This window comes from Manis javanica, chromosome 16, assembly GCF_040802235.1.
Source record: "Manis javanica isolate MJ-LG chromosome 16, MJ_LKY, whole genome shotgun sequence".
NCBI lineage: Eukaryota > Metazoa > Chordata > Mammalia > Pholidota > Manidae > Manis > Manis javanica.
Genome location: NC_133171.1, coordinates 30475071 through 30493221, shown reverse-complemented (window position 1 = coordinate 30493221; position 18151 = coordinate 30475071). Strand labels below are relative to the sequence as shown.

Sequence of the window (18151 nt, the reverse complement as noted above, 5' to 3'; positions counted from 1 at the left end):
CTTTGTTAATTAAATAGGCTTGTGAGGAGACTTCAGAGATACGAATGAGTGACTTCATCATGATAAGTAGAAACCTAGATTCTTAGAAAAGTATTAGTCAAAGTCAAAATTGCAACAGACAAAGTTAAATAGGCAAGAAATACTTTATTCAAGACTACTGCAATGGAGGAGAGAGATGGAACTCAACTTTACTGAAATAAAAGATGGGAGGGATTTTAAGAGACAGCGTGAAGTGACGGAAAAGTGCTGAAGGAAATCAAGGGAGGAATGGATCAATGAGATGTGTAACCACATCAAGGTCTTGCTGAATTTTTCCCGAACTCTGTGAGCAGGACTTTCATCAGGCAAATCAGCAGGCTCATTGACGTCCACTGAAGCTCGGCTCCTTCACTTAGAAAAGGACCAGAAGACAGAGATGCCACCTCCTTCCATGCGTTATCTCAAAGGGTAGTTCCCCGGTCCTTGGGAGAGACAGTTCCTGGGTCCCAAAAATGGCAAGACAGGGAGAGGAAATTTGCTTATATTTCAAAAGGGTGGAGAGAGAATTTATAATTGCAAATTTTCTAAGGTAAATGCTGTATGAAAAAGGAAGTCAGGGGACTAGAGTCAAGAAATCTATCTAAATTTAGTCAAGGTGAGGAGAACAATCAAGAATGTTTTGGTCATTTTCTTGCCTAATAAAAATATATTAGATTAATTAAAGTCCAATTTATACTGGTTTGGATCTAGGAAAAAATGCTGAAATAGGTTAGATTTGCTAAAGATCTTTTATATGCCAACTTTTAGTATAGGTTAAATTTGCTAAAGATCTTTTACATTCCAACTTTCAGTATCCTTCTGTCCCTTTTGTGTTGTTTTGAAAGCATCCTCTGTCCCCAGTAACTCATAATAATATATAATCTCATCAACTTTTTGTAGCAGGAATAGAAAAAAAGAAAAACTCATTTAGATTTATGTGCTTTCCTTCCATAAATGTTTGCATTAAACAAGGACCTGAAGAGAGGACACTTCTTAACACACACACACACAAAATGAAATAATACTTGTGAATTTCAGTCCTTGATGGTGAGAACTGAAATGAACCTAACTTCAAGTCCTATGTTAAAAAAATACTCAGAAAAAGCAAAAATACTTTACTCTTTGTTCCATGAAATATTTATTCTTAGAAGGTAAGACGGTAAACTAAGTTATTTACCAAAACTAACAGTTTGCACATCTAACTCACTCTAAGATTCTCATCACATTGTCATTGTGTCCACCAGCACAAAGCTTTATTCACAAGCTCTGACCAGTCCTTGCAGTTTCCCACCCCACTACCACCAACAACCAAGCCTCTAAAGCATATCAATATTTTTCCATATTTTTTCCCTCCTGAGACACTAGTGAGATTCTATTAAGATGTTGTCTTCCCCATTGCAGTAAATCCAGAAGAATTAGCTTTTCTTGATTAACAGAAATGGTGGCTTTTTGTAGGGTCAACAATGAACAAACACAAAATTTTGTAAAGATTCACTTAAAATGCCCTCGCTACCAAAGCTCAGGACTCTAATCGGCTGCCAATGGTGCGCTACTTTGAGCCCACTGGATATTCTTCTCTACAACGGTGACCGTGGCATAGATAGAGTATCAGGTCTGAACTCCAATTTCTTCTCATCAAGTTCTGAATGTTAACTTATTTTGTCTTTTAAGAATAAGGAAACACTTCAGGCATCCTTCGATTATGTGATCCAATTTGAGCTACAGAGAGAGGAAATCTCTATCACCATCACTTCCTCCAGTGAATTTGTAAGAGGATGTTCTCTGGAGAGGACAAACACGGGTCCCCTAACTTCAGCATCCAGATGACTTAAATGAATGATGAGTTCAGACAGTCGTATCAGCCTGCGTGGCTGGGACAAAATTTTCCTTGAGTCACCTTTTCAAAATCTTGCAAACACTTGTGTCAGGTCCTTGGCTGGATGATGGCTCATGCTTGGCCAGGTTCTAGAGATGTGATATTGCACGAGTACCTAGGTAAGTTTCCATGTGGTCCCCTCAGTCTCGCAGGCTTCAACATCACACAGTGATCCCTCCATGTTTTATGCTGTGTATGTATCTCTTTAGTTATGATTTCTCAAAGGACAATGTGAAATTTCAGTGGCCATTCTGAAAAAGTTTTGACATAAATGAGATTGTACACTTGACAGATGCATTAGAACAAATAGAGAAAAACTTCCATGAGATGAGTTTCACCTGGGAGTCTAATAGAGAGATTACTTATTTAATGCACAAGAATCCCTCTTTCATTCATACTTCTAGGATTAATAAGCACAAGATTTTAATTATATGGCTGTATGGAATTGTCAGGATGTGAGTTATTGTTTAAGCTGTCCACAATACTAAGTTGTTTGTGTGTGTGTGTGAGAATTAGTTTTTCTGCATATACACTCCATATTTTCTGCCTCTATACTCTTCACAGAGAGGAGATAATTAACCATTAGAAATCATGATTTTATATCTGCCTGAAGCTAGCTCCCCTTTACATCTTCAGTTTTGCTTTTTCCTTTCTTTTTGCTTGGCAAACTTCTTAAATTAATTGATCACAAATGATTTTTCTATCATTATATATACATTCTAGGACTATTGTTCAGATAAGTGGTCAAAAATACAAAGAAAAGGAAAATGATTAACTCTGCTTTATTTATGTTTCTCCTTTGAAATATTTAACAAAGCAGAAAATGTGTACCTGTGTATGGGGATGATATAATTAGTCTTTTAGATGAAAGGAAATTAGGCCCTTAAAGTTTTGGCATAAACTCAAAGTCTTGATTTTTCAAACACATAGATACACAGGCTTATTTACATTAAAAAGAGCTTAATTTTCCCAATAAATGACTCCTTAGGCAATTGAAATGATTTAATTTGACTTTTAAAGAACTATTGTGTAATTGTTTCCTCAAATTTTTTATGACTGTAAAAATACAACTTTGAAATTTTAATAATGGATATAATTTTTAAAGGGTTTAATATTGTGAATTCTTATTGAATCTACTACATTGATATAATAGAATTCTTTATTGATGATACTACAAATCATGAGGACTTAACATGATCGTGTAAATTGCAAACTCCAAATCTTTGTTCAACATCAAGACCTTACACTGATTATAAATTGAACTAATGAATTATCTTTGGGTATTTGAAATACATATATAAATATATATGTATATTAATTTGTAAATATAGTTTAAAGTGTATTATTATCATGAAAAATAAAGTAGCTACAAGTTATTGGATTGCTGTCTTTACATTTCCTGAAGAATATTACTTTATATAAAGTTAGTAATTATTTTACAAGAACATGGAGAATAGAAATACGCATGCAAAAGAATAATATTATTTGCTTGTTTGTTTCCTAGGAGAAGGTATACAATTAGTAAACTTAACATAATGTTCTTTAATATGCTGATAAACTTACAAATATCTTAAAGATAAAAATGTAATCACTATGTGAACAGTAATGTATCTGTGATTGACAAATACATACATTTAAAAGTATACTAAGGTATATTAAGTTTAATGCATATGTTTATGAATTAAAATATAGATTTACACATTTTATATATGGACATGCTTGAAATTTAAAAGAACTGAAGAATTTGAATTCTGTTTGTATTTGTAATGCCTCTTTAGATGGTTGTTTTTGAAGCAAACAGTAACTTGTTATATACTATATGAAGTTGGCTCAGTGTTCATGGATATATTCATAATGAAATGAAATTATGAATCATCACTGAAATTTTTATATGAATGATACAGGAAACATAAAGTTAAATTTTTCTATAAAATGATGAAGTAAGTTTGTGTCATACCAAAAATTGTTACAAATATTCTCTTAGCTAAATTTTTTGGATTCTACCACCTAGACTACCAGCGAGCTGCTCTACACTTTTTGGAAAATTCACGAATCATTTTGACAAAGAGTTCCTTATTTATTTAAAATTAAGATCCTAAAGTTTTTTTTTCTTATTGTTACTTATATGAAAATATTGCCCCCATTTGTAAAAAATGGGGATGAAATAGGAGAAAGGAGATGCAGAAAACTATTTAGCTATATTTATAGTCTTGCCTTAGGCTTTGCAAATATTAATGGTAAGACTGCCCAGAGAACAGAAATCTCCCAAAGAAATGTCCTTTGGATTTAAATGTATTTCAAAGGACAATAGTTTTTTTGTTTTTGTTTTTTTTATTTAGGTATTATTGATATACACTCTTTTGAAGGTTTCAAAAGAAAAACAATGTGGTTATTACATTCACCCTTATTATCCCCTCCCCATACCCCATTGCAGTCACTGCCCATCAGTGTAGTAAGATGACACAGAGTCCCTATTTGTCTTCTCTGAGCTACACTGTCTTCCCCATGAGCTACTGTGTCTTCTCCCTTCACACACATACTATGTGCAACAATCATGGTACCCCACAATCCCCTTCTCCCTCCTTTCCCTCCCTCACTCCCCCACTCTTCCCCTTTGGTATCCACTGGTCCTTTCTTGGAAGAAATTCAGATGGCCAACAGGCACATGAAAAGATGCTCCACGTCGCTAATTATCAGGGGAATGCAAATTAAAACCACAGTGAGATATATCACCTCACACCAGTAAGGATGGCCAACATAGAAAAGACTATAAACAACAAATGCTGGTGAAGCGAGGATGTGGAGAAAGGGGAACCCTCCAACACTGCTGGTGGGAATGTAAACTAGTTCAACCATTGTGGAAAGCAGTATGGAGGTTTCTCCAAAAACTAAAAATAGAAATACCATTTGACCCAGGAATTCCACTCTTAGGAATTTACCCTAAGAATGCAGCAGCCCAGTTTGAAAAAGACAGATGCACCCCTATGTTTATCGCAGCACTATTTACAATAGCCAAGAAATGGAAGCAACCTAAGTGTCCATCAGTAGATGAATGGATAAAGAAGATGTGGTACAGATACACAATGGAATACTATTCAGCCATAAGAAAGAAACAAATCCTACCATTTGCAACAACATGGATGGAGCTAGAGGGTATTATGCTCAGTGAATCAAGTCAGGCAAAGGAAGACAAATACCAAATGTTTTCCCTCATTTGTGGAGTATAACAATGAAGCAAAACTGAAGGAACAAAATAGCAGCAGACTCACAGACAATATTAGTTCCTTATGATCTCTAAACAAAAAGGTGTTATAATCAAAACTGTGTTTGATCAGTTTTAATCAGTCAGCAAATAATAGTATGAATAGAATTCAAAAATGACTAGAGATAAAAATCGTTGTTAAAACTCTTTATTACCTCCTTATATTATAAGAAGTAAAAAGATTTTCAAGTACAGTGTTGAGAACTTGTTCATGAAGTTATACTTAAGTTATGCACCTCTTGAACCTTGTATTTGCATCTTAACATTTCTAGCTTTTTTTTTCAAGTCAGATAATTATGTGATAAAGAGACATGTGAGAAATTACTATATGAATTTGCCTTACCTCCATTGTTCCTTCACATGGGAACCAACATACATAATCATGGTCTTCAGATTTGTTCACATACACTACATCGTCAGTGCAGTTTGCATCAACAAAGAAGTAGGTATTAGACGTCACTTCACATTTTTCACCTTCAGATCCTTTCAAACAAATTAATGAAAAATTAAATAAAATTTCACAAACTTGAATTCACATTGAATTACTAAAGGTAGTTGTCAAACTCCTTGATAATATCAATTTGACACCACCAACCAAAAAGTAAGCATCTATATGTATAAACATTAAATTTGAATGAGACTTAAAATAGGCCCAACCCTCTCATTTTAAAAAGGAATGAGAAATAGAACAACAGAATAAGACAAAATTTCCAGGGATATGCATTACAAGAAAAAAATGAAGTGTCAAATAATTTCCAATTAATGTGTGTACAAATGAAATAATAAGTATAAACATGATACATTTCATAGAAAAAATAACTTGTATTTTTTATGTATTGTTGTTGCATAGGAAACCATTTCAAAAGATATTTGGAAAAAATACTTAAAATACTTATAATAGAAAGTTGGCCAGCACCTTATTCTAGTCTCCTAAGAAGGAAGAAGGAAGGGAATGTGTGTGCTTGTATGTGTATGCGTAGGTATAGATATATACATGCATATATATGTACAGATATAATTTAGCTATTTTACACTCTAAAGTTAGAAATAATATCTATGATAAATAAAAAATGAGATTGTGATGAAGCTCATTGGGGTTTTCCCAATGAACCACCAGCTGTAAACGTGCAACTATCTAATAGAGCTGACAGTCATCGAAGCCCATTTCACATGGCAAGCTTCCAGTAAACTCTCCTTTGGTTCTCACCATTCAGTATGATCATACAACATTTGGCAGAAAGATTCCAAATGAGAAAGAACAAACCATAATTCAAAGTCCTTACAGAAACTGAGACAATAACTGGAACAGAATAAAATTAAAACCAATCAAAACTATAATATTCTTAGAGTTACAAGAAGTTATTTTTATGTATATAAAAACAAATTGTCATGAAAATGTATAATTTAGATAATATAAAAGTGCTCTAGAAGATTATAATTATAATAAAACAAAAATATTCAATACTAGTTCTGAAATATATATAATTGGGGGAGTACATTAGAAAACAAAATAAAACAGAAATGTTAAACAGATAAGAAATAATGAGGAAATGAGAAGATCACCTTAGGAGATACAATACCAAATTATTAGACTCATGGTATAGAAAACACAAAACAGAAAATAGGACTTATTAGTGAAATAATACAGAGATTACCTAAAAATTGAAATTCACATGCTTCCAAATAAAAGAATTTATCAAGTGACTCATTCATGAATATGAATAAAATCATGGGAATGTAAATTGGCACAGCCACTATGGAAAACAGTATAGAGGTTTCTCAAAAAAATAAAAATAGAACTACTGTATGATCCAGCAATTCCACTTCTGGATGTGTGTGTGTGTGTGTGTGTGTGTGTGTGTGTGTGTGTACACTCATATAAAGGAATATTATTTAACCCTAAAAAAAGAAGGAAATCTCACCATTTGCAATAACATGTATGGATATCAAGGGCATTATGTTAAGTGAAATGAGTCAGACAAAGAAAGACAAATACAGTATAATCTCACACATGGAATTTAATAGGAAAAAATGAATTCATAGATACAGAGAACAGATTGGTGGTTGCTTGAAGCAGGGGGTAGGAGGTGGATGAAATGGGTCATGGTGTTCAAAAGGTACAAGCTCCCAGTTATAAATAAATAAGTCCTGAGGATGTAATGTACAGCATGGTGACTAGCTAATAATATTGTGTTGTCCATTAGAAGGTAGCTAAGAAAGTAAATCTTAGAATTCCTCATCACAAGAAAAAAAATTATAACTGTGTTAGATGGCTGTTAACTATACTTAGTGTGATGATTCTTTTTCAATATTTACAAATATAGAACCGTTATGTTATACAACTGAAACTAATATAATGTTATATAACAATTACATCTCAATTAAAACAAAAGAATAAAATCCCCCAAAGTCACAACATAATGAAATTTCATACAGTGGAACAAAAAACATAGAAAAAGGCTTCCAGAGAGAATCACAAGTTGAATATAAAGAATCAAAAGGTAGCCTGTGACATAAACAATTCTTTTCTTTTCCTGTTATCATAGGTCTCATGCATTGTCTCATCAATACTGTGAGCATTCCATAATCATTTCTACGTCTATGCTCATTCTTTTGCTCAAATAACCAGTGATGCCATCTGACATATGTATTACTATGTGGATGGGAAACGTGTGATGGGAAAGCTATCAAACAGTAGATACATTTATAAAATTGATGGATATTGCAAAATCGCCATGCTTGGATGTTATCCTGATTTTACACTTCACCACCAATGATAAAATGACCAAATTATTAAACTCCTATTTTTTCCAGACATACAGGAGAAAAATTACGTATTTATGGTGTTCTTAAAATTTGCTTTGCTCTCATTATGAGTAAAGATGACCATTTTTGCATATATTTAGGAATAATTTCTTTTGCCCTTGGCTTCTATGATGCCTTTCACAGGCAGATATTTTTGTTTTTCATGTAATCAAATGATCAGCCTTTTGCCTCGGGCGTCTTAATTTTGATTGCTGCAAATAAAGAGCTTCCCTATCCAAATTTATAAAGTAACACTCCAATACTTTTTGATATTTATATTATTTCAATTTTTATATTTAAACCTTTTGTCAATATGAATTTAATTCAGAAAATGTTGTCTTCTTTCCCAGACTTCTTTCCCAAATGATTATCCAGTTGTTCATCAAATGTAAAATAGTTCCTATTAACAGTAATGATTGAGATGGCATTCTGTTATATACGCTAAATTTTCTCTGTGAATTGAATTTATTTTGGACTTTTCATTTTGCATATTTTTTTACTATTGAAGCAACAATACTATAATTTTCAATATTGAAGCCATATAATATGCTTTAATATTTGTCAGAACTAAATTTCTACCCCACCTATCCAAACAATGAACTTTTTGATCATACTTGGCTTATTTGTTTATTTAGTTTTCCATGTGGACTTTAACAATTAAACATAAAAGCACTGCTGTTATTTTAATTACATGAAACACATTAAATAATTAAATATATGAAATTATATTGATATTTGAAATCTCTAGTGCATTAGGTCTCCCTTGAACAGCATGGTAAATCTTAAGATTTTTGAAGTTTTTTCAGAATTTGGGTGTTTGTAATTATGCTGTAGTGGTATTTAAAGTTTTCTCAATTTAGAAGTAACATGTTTTTGTTAATTTTAGTCCTACTCATTTGACTATTTTATCTGTCATTTATATGAAATTTTTTTTCATGATATCATTTAATTAGCTCTTATTTCTATTTAACATACTATCAACTAGAATTATCTTACTGTAAAAATGTTTTGAAACATTCTTATGTGATATAAGTGAAAAGCACTAAATAATATTTGGTTTTTAAAACTCAGATATGTTTTTTAAATCTTGAGTTAAGGCCCTAAATTCCTAAATGGATATAGACCTAAAGGTATTTAACAAAAGACTTGAAAGTGGAGTAGCATGGCAAAATAAATACTTTTGATAAAGATTGCTTTGGAGATGCAGGATTTTCTATTCTCACAATAAGCATTATAAACCCACAGAAGTAATTTGAATAAATAGGTTATGATTAATGTTTTGTATATCTTCTATGACCAGAAAGTTCCACTACTTCATAAAGGAAAAAAAGAAAATTAAACATAAATACTGGTTTGCAATGTCAACTCACAAATGTAAAAATCATTATTCACTTTGAAAAAGAAGTTCACTGGTATATATTAAATGTTTTTAAATATGTATGTTTAATTCATTTAACTAAACTATAATCATCACGAACTTTAACCAAAGATATTCAAGAACTTTTTTTTTACTATGATACTATGATTTCATCTTTTCTTAAGCATGATTTATACCATCTTACTGCATTTCACAACTCATTATCCACTCTTGTCATATCTCCTTTTCTCAAACCTAATAATACATATAATGAACATAGATGATGACATTGAAAAGAAACAGTACATGTCAGCTCTTTCTCAGGTTGCATACTGTAGACCAATTGTCCTTGAAGGGGCTTCTTCTAATTAATTACCATCCCTTCTTTGTAGAGCAATCATACTGGCAAGAATTGATTGGGCGTGTAAGACACTTCATTTAGTTGGTAGAAAAATCTCTTAACTAAAATAATTTTACTTCTGGTAAAATTAATGCACCTCATGCAAATTTGCCAGCTTGATCATAATGTTCCTCTTCAATTATATTTTATGAGAAAAAAAGAAAATAAGCTCTTTTAACAGCAACAACCAGAAAAAATAAGAATTACATAAAAAAGGAAAAAAAGAATAAGAATTTTATTTACATACCTATCTTCCATTTATTCTAAATGTTTTTGTTTTGAAAACTTCCCTGAGAGAAGCTGCATTGCTGAATCACTGTATGGACATTTAAAAGGCCTTTGGGTAACTCGACTTCAATATGTATTGCCTATTGAGCTTTATCAACTGGCTTCTTTCACATGGATGGCCCAAATCATTTAGATTCTCAGATGTGGAGGTCTCATAGTTCTTACTTTAGTAATAATTAGCTATGTTCATTAAGGTGTGAATGTAGATTCACAAAGGGATAATGACTAAATACAATTTTATTACTTTGATGATATTTGTTCAAAGCTGATTTATACATGAGCAATTGCGATTTCATATTATCTCCATGTCCCATAGAACATATTTGTTACACTGATGTCACCCATGATACTAACTATACTTTCTCAGAGATGATTTACCTATGAGCAAGTTGATTTTCTATTACTCCTCCTATATTTCTAAAAAACATACTTGTATTTTTATTGTTATGAATGTTCCCTTTATCATTTATTTGTTCTCAAAGAATTTCAATGTTTAAAATTAAGTACAGTGACTCGAGCATTGGAGGAGCTGATTCCCTGTGGAGCTGAAAAAATCTATGTGTAACTTTTGACTCCCCCAGAATTTAACTATTAATAGCCTACTGATGCCTTATTGATAACATATTAACACACACTTTGTATATGTATAATGTACTGTACTCTTGCAATAATGTAAGGTAAAGAAATGAAAATCTTTTTCAAATTATCACAAATCTCTGAAAAAAGTTTTCCAACTGTAAATGTATGTATGTGTCATTCCTACTTTGAGACAAAGAGAAATCAAGTATAAAAATAATGCAGGCACTGAAGTCCATGAACTGATTTGGTTGGTAACAGGAGATTATGTTTCTCACTTTGCACATTAAAAGCATTTTGGGGGCCTTTAATGCTCTCCTGTGTCTGCTTCACTACAATTCCAGTGATTGCTCCACAGTGGAAGTACAGCAGTTAGTATGTCCTAATAGTTTCTCAGGTGATTATTTTATTTAGCCAAGGTTTAAAACCGCTGAGCAAACACAATCCCTAAACAGTCCCGAGACTAGGTATTTCAGGTAAGTTCTCTCAAGTCCGTGGTTGTTCCTGTTTTTTATTTGATTGTGTCATTTGTAAAATAGCAAGGACTCATAACAGTCTCTGAAGTTCCTTTTTAGCACCGATATAAAAGGATCAACAAGTCATTGCTCTCTTCTACCACTTACGGCCTTGAGTGTGATTTGCTTAATGAACTGATAACTATTTCTGTCATTAGGGGTTGTTAAACTCTCCAGAATACCATGCCTGAGCATGATGAAATAAATTATCATGTCTTCTCTTTAAAAGGCTAATTGTTAGTTTACTTCCACACTGTTTTAATGTAATAGGAGTCTTATAAGTGCAGATGTTTTCAGTTGAATAAAGTAAGCGATTAGTTGAGAACAGAGATATCCAATCAACTAATTTGCTGATGTTGGTGAACTATAATGTCAAAATATCATTGAGAGAGGAAATATTCCTTACAAGAATTAATTGAAGTACCATACAGTTTTAAGAATGTGGGTCAATTTGCATGAACTAAGTCAAATAGTATTCAAAGTGTAATCATAGAGTAGGAAATTATGCTCACCAAAGTAGACTTTGAAAGAGGAACTGCCACTGAATAAAACAATTAAAATATACTTAATAAAATATGGATTTGTTTCAAATGTTAAAGCCAGATATCTAGGATTCCTGTCGACTCGACCTCTCTCACTAGCTCAGAACAATGACTGTAAACAAGAAGTTCCATTTATTGCAAGCTTTCATCACCTCACCAGCATGCAGTTCTTCCCCTCACCTGTTTCTCCACTTGATCTTTGTTGTTGCTGTTTATGGAAGTGCCAAACTCTGCAGTGATTTCCTATTACTTTCAGAATAAAATCTAACTATTTCACCCAGTATTTTTTTTTTTTGAGAGGGCATCTCTCATATTTATTGATCAAATGGCTGTTAACAACAATAAAACTCTGTATAGGGGACTCAATGCTCAATGCACAATCATTAATCCACCCCAAGCCTAATTCTCGTCAGTCTCCAATCTTCTGAAGAATAACGAACAAGTTCTTCCATGGAGAACAAATTCTTACATAGTGAATAAGTTCTTACATGGTGAACAGTACAAGGGCAGTCATCACAGAAACTTTCAGTTTCGATCACGCATTATGAACTATAAACAATCAGGTCAAATATGAATATTCGTTTGATTTTTATACTTGATTTATATGTGGATCCCACATTTCTCCCTTTATTGTTATTATTATTATTATTATTTTTAATAAAATGCTGAAGTGGTAGGTAGATGCAAGATAAAGGTAGAAAACATAGTTTAGTGTTGTAAGAGAGCAAATGTAGATGATCAGGTGTGTGCCTGTAGACTATGTGTTAATCCAAGGTAGACAAGGGCAATAAAACATCCACGGATGCAGGAGATTTCTCTCAAAACAGGTGGGGTGAGGTTCTAAGCCTCACCTCTGTTGATCCCCAATTTCTCACCTGATGGCCCCCCTGTGACTGTGCCTGTCTTAGGTTATTCCTCCCTTGAAGAATCTTACCCGTCTCAGGCTAACCAGTCATCTTCCAGGGCCATACAGGGAAATGTAAAGTTGGTAAGTGAGAGAGAAGCAATATTGTTTGAAAAGGTTAGCTTTTTACTTCTTTGAAGATTTATGCCCTGTGGCTTCTATGCCCAGCCTTTGTCTTGAGGTATCTTTACCACTTGGAAGAATTATGATACTCAGTAAATTCGATATGAGGCACGAATTCTATTTAAGGGTTGTAATTAGTAAGGAAGAAGAAAAGCTATAGAAGTAGCAGATGAAAGAAAACAAGGGAAGATTGATTATTTTTTTGACATAACTTCTTGTAGAGTACCCTAAGCATGTATAGGTTTTAAACTACTAATTAAATTGCACACACTCATTCACATAATAGGAATACAGCTACATAACCAAAGCAGACCTATAATTACCAGCCATCTCCAGTAAAACCAAGAAAACCAGTTAGGCATCCTAGGCATTTGTGAAAATTCATCTATGATATGATGGATATTGTCCAACTGAACTTGAACAGTCTGAGAGAAATCAGACAAGTTAAAACAACCCATTCCTGGGAATTCACTTCCCATATGTTCTTTTAACAGTAGAGAGTCTGTAGTTGTAAGATTTTGGAGCGCTACAACTTGGACTTCTCCTAAATCTTGGTTGAGTTCTGACAGTATAGATCCAGTCAAATTTGTTGTTTTACTGTATGCACAAGCGAGCTTAGATATCTCCTTCTTCATTCCCATGGCAAGTCCAGGAAGCGGGGGGATGAATGCAGCTACAACTGTAGCAGCTCCTGGATCTTTGTTGAGGTTTTTGATGATCATCTTCTGGTATGACTCTTCCAGAGAGTGCTGATGTTGGAAGCTCTTTTTCATATCGTATCTTAGTTCATTTTCTGGGTAGCCAATTAGGTTTTAATCCTCTGTACAAAACACAAACAGACCCTTTGCCTACACTTTGATATGCCCTTTATACCATTGTGTAGAACTCATTGGAGGTCACCACACAGGAACTGCTTCTTTTTTTTTTTTAAGAGACAGGAATATTGTCAGAAAAATGTACCTCCATAGCCGATTATCTGACACCCTTCAAGTGATCAAAATTAAGGATATTTAGAGCATGCATTAATTGTTGATTTACAGTTAGTTTTATCCTATGAAGGAGTAATCCCCCTTTTTTTTGTTACCATTAATCTACACTTACATGAAGAATATTATGTTTACTAGGCTCAACCCTATACCAGGCCTCCCCTATAAACCCCTTTACAGTCACTGTCCATCAGCATAGCAAAATGTTTTAGAATCACTACTTGTCTTCTCTGTGTTGTACAGCCCTCCCCTTTCTCCCACCCCCACTATGCATGCTTATCTTAATACCTCCCTTCTTCTTCCCCCCCCTTATCCCTCCCTACCCACCCATCCTCCCCAGGCCCTTTCCCTTTGGTACCTGTTAGTCCATTCTTGGGTTCTGTGATTCTGCTGCTGTTTTGTTCCTACAGTTTTATCTTTGTTCTTATACTCCACAGATGAGTGAAATCATTTGGTATTTCTCTTTCTCCACTTGGCTTATTTCACTGAGCATAATACCCTCCAGGTCCATTCATGTTGCTGCAAATGGTAGGATTTGCCCTCTTCTTATGGCTGAGTAGTATTCCATTGTGTATATGTACCACATCTTCTTTATCCATTCATCTCCCGATGGACATTAAGGTTGCTTCCAATTCTTTGCTATTGTAAATAGTGCTGCGATAAACATAGGGGTGCATCTGTCTTTCTCAAACTTCATTGCTGTGTTCTTAAGGTAAATTCCTAGGAGTGGAACACCTGGGTCAAATGGTAGGTCTGTTTTGAGCATTCTGATGAACCTCCATACTGCTTTCCACAGTGGTTGAACTAATTTACATTCCCACCAGCAGTGTAGGAGGGTTTCCCTTTCTCCACAACCTCGCCAACATTTGTTGTTGTTTGTCTTTTGGATGGTAGCCATCTTTACTGGTGTGAGGTGATACCTCATTGTAGTTTTAATTTGCATTTCTCTGATAATTAGCAATGGGGAGCATATTTTCTTGTGTCTGTTGGCCATCTGTATTTCTTTTTTGGAGAACTGTCTGTTCAGTTCCTCTGCCCTTTTTTTAATTGGTTTATCTTCTTTTTGTTTGTTGAGGCGTGTGAGCTCTTTATATATTCTAGACATCAAGCCTTTATCGGATCTGTCATTTACAAATATATTCTCCCATACTGTAGGGTTCCTTTTTGTTCTATTAATGGTGTCTTTCACTGTACAGAAGCTTTTCAGCTTAATATAGTCCCACTTGGTCATTTTTGCTGTTGTTTTCCTTCCCTGGGGAAATATGTTCAAGAAAAGGTCACTCATGTTTATGTCTAAGAGATTTTTGCCTAAGAGGTTTTTGCCTATGTTTTTTCCCAATAGTTTAATGGTTTCATGACTTACATTCAGGTCTTTGATCCATTTTGAGTTTACTTTTGTATATGAGGTTAGATAATGGTCCAGTTTCATTCTCCTACATGTAACTGTTCAGTTTTTCCAGCACCATCTGTTGAAGAGACTGGTATTTCACCATTGCATGTCCATGGCTCCCTTATCAAATATTAATTGAGCATATATGTTTGGGTTAATGTCTGTAGTCTCTATTCTGTTCTACTGGTCTGTGGCTCTGTTCTTGTGCCAGTACCAAATTGTCTTGATTACTATGGCTTTGTAGTAGAGCTTGAAGTTGGAGAATGAGATCCCCCCTACTTTATTCTTCTTTCTCAGGATTGCTTTGGCTATTTGGGGTCTTTGGTGTTTCCATATGAATTTTTGAACTATTTGCACCAGTTCATTGAAGAATGTTGCTGGTAATTTAATAGGGATTGCATCAAATCTGTATATTGCTTTGGGCAGGATGGCCATTTTGACGATATTAATTCTTCCTAGCCATGAGCATGGGATGAGTTTCCATTTGTTAGTGTCCCCTCTAATTTCTCTTAAGAGTGACTTGTAGTTTTCAGAGTATAGGTCTTTCACTTCTTTGGTTATGTTTATTCCTAGCATTTTTATTCTTTTTGATGCAATTGTGAATGGAATTGTTTTCCTGATTTCTTTTTCTATTGGTTCATTGTTAGTGTGTAGGAAACCTACAGATTTCTGTGTGTTAATTTTGTATCCTGCAACTTTGCTTTATTCCTATATCAGTTCTAGTAGTTTTGGGGTGGAGTCTTTAGGGTTTTTTAAATACAATATCATGTCATCTGCAAATAGTGACAGTTTAACTTTTTCTTTAGCAATCTGGATTCCTTGTATTTCTTTGTTTTGTCTGATTGCCATGGCTAGGACCTCCAGTACTATGATAAATAACAGTGGGGAGAGTGGGCATCCCTGTCTAGTTCCCGTTTTCAGAGGAAAAGCTTTCAGCTTCTCGCTGTTCAGGATAATGGTGGCTGCGGGTTTATCATATATGGCCTGTGTTACGTTGAGCTACTTGCCCTCTATTCCCATTTTGCTGATAGTTTTTATCATGAATGGATGTTGAATTTTGTCAAATGCTTTTTCAGCATCTATGGAGATGATCATGTGGTTTTTGTCTTTGTTTTTGTTGATGTGGTGGATGATGTTGATGGATTTTCGAATGTTGTACCATCCTTGCATCCCTGGGATGAATCCCACTTGGTCATGGTGTATGATCATTTTGATGTATCTTTGAATTCGGTTTGCTAATATTTTGTTGAGTATTTTTGCATCTACATTCATCAGGGATATTGGTCTGTAGTTTTCTTTTTTGGTGTGGTCTTTGCCTGGTTTTGGTATTAGGCTGATGTTGGCTTCATAGAATGAGTTTGGGAGTATTCCCTCCTCTTCTATTTTTTGGAAAACTTTAAGGAGAATGGGTATTATGTCTTCCCTGTATGTCTGATAAAATTCCGAGGTAAATCCACCTGGCCTGGGGGTTTTGTTCTTTGGTAGTTTTTTGATTACCACTTGAATTTCGTTGCTGGTAATTGGTCTGTTTATATTTTCTGTTTCTTTCTGGGTCAGTCTTGGCAGGTTGTATTTTTCTAGGAAGTTTTCCATTTCTTGTACGTTTCCCAGCTTGTTAGCATATAGGTTTTCATAGTACTCTCTAATAATTCTTTGTATTTCTGTGTGGTCCATCATGATTTTTCCTTTCTCATTTCTGATTCTGTTGATTTGTGTTGACTCTCTTTTCCTCTTAATAAGTCTGGCTAGAGGTTTATCTATTTTGTTTATTTTCTTGAAGAACCAGCTCTTGGTTTCATTGATTTTTTCTATTGTTTTATTCTTCTCAATTTTATTTATTTCTTCTCTGATCTTTATTATGTCCCTCCTTCTGCTGACCTTAGGCCTCATTTGTTCTTTTTTTTCCTATTTTGATAATTGTGACATTAGACCATTCATTTGGGATTGTTCTTCCTTTTATAAAAATGCCTGGATTGCTATATACTTTCCTCTTAAGACTGCTTTTGCTGTGTCCCACAGTAGTTGGGGCTTAGTGTTGTTGTTGTCGTTTGTTTCCATATATTGCTGGATCTCCATTTTGATTTGGTCATTGATCCACTGATTATTTAGGAGCGTGTTGCTAAGCCTCCATGTGTTTGTGAGCCTTTTTGCTTTCTTTGTACACTTTATTTCTAGTTTTATGCCTTTGTGGTCTGAAAAGTTGGTTGGTAGGATTTCAATCTTTTGGAATTTTCTGAGGCTCTTTTTGTGGCCTAGTATGTGGTCTATTCTGGAGAATGTTCCATGTGCACTTGAGAAGAACATGTATCCTGTTGCTTTTGGATGTAGAGTTCTGTAGATGTCTATTAGGTCCATCTGTTCTAGTGTGTTGTTCAGTGCCTCTGTGTCCTTACTTATTTTCTATATGGTGGATCTGTGCTTTGGAGTGAGTGGTGTGTTGAAGTCTCCCAGAATGAATGCATTGCATTCTATTTCCTCCTTTAGTTCTGTTAGTATTTGTTTCACATATGTTGGTGCTCCTGTATTAGGTGCATATATATTTATAGTGGTTATATCCTCTTGTTGGACTGAGCCCTTTATCATTATGTAATGTCCTTCTTTGTCTTTTGTTACTTTCTTAATTTTGAAGTCCGTTTTGTCTGATACCAGAATTGCAACACCTGCTTTCTTCTCTCTGTTGTTTTCCTGAAATATGTTTTCCATCCCTTGACTCTAAGTCTGTGCATGTCTTTGGGTTCGAGGCGAGTCTCTTGTAAGCAGCATATGGATGGATCTTGTTTTTTATCCATTCTATTACTCTGTGTCTTTTGATTGGTCCATTCAGTCCATTTACATTTAGGGTGATCATTGAGAGGTATGAGCTTATTGCCATTTCAGGCTTTAAGTTTGTGGTTACCAAAGGTTCAGGGTTAGCTTCTTTACTACTGTCTAACTTACTACTGTCTTTACTTACTGTCTAACTTAACTCACTTGTTGAGCTATTATAAACACGGTCTGATGATTCTTTATTTCTCTCCCTTCTTATTCCTTCTCCTCCCTTCTTCATATGTTGTGTGTTTTGTTCTGTGCTCTTTTAGGAGTGCTCCCATCTAGAGCAGTCCCTGTAAGA

General features: G+C 34.3%; 1 protein-coding gene across 1 annotated transcript in view; it reads right to left on the bottom strand.

The window, feature by feature from the left end:
- EYS (eyes shut homolog) overlaps positions 1–18151 on the bottom strand; it is a 1533253-nt gene that overhangs the window by 1225497 nt on the left and 289605 nt on the right. Inside the window, 1 exon segment of the mRNA XM_073224289.1 lies at positions 5500–5639. Within this exon segment, the coding sequence (XP_073080390.1) occupies positions 5500–5639 (140 nt within the window).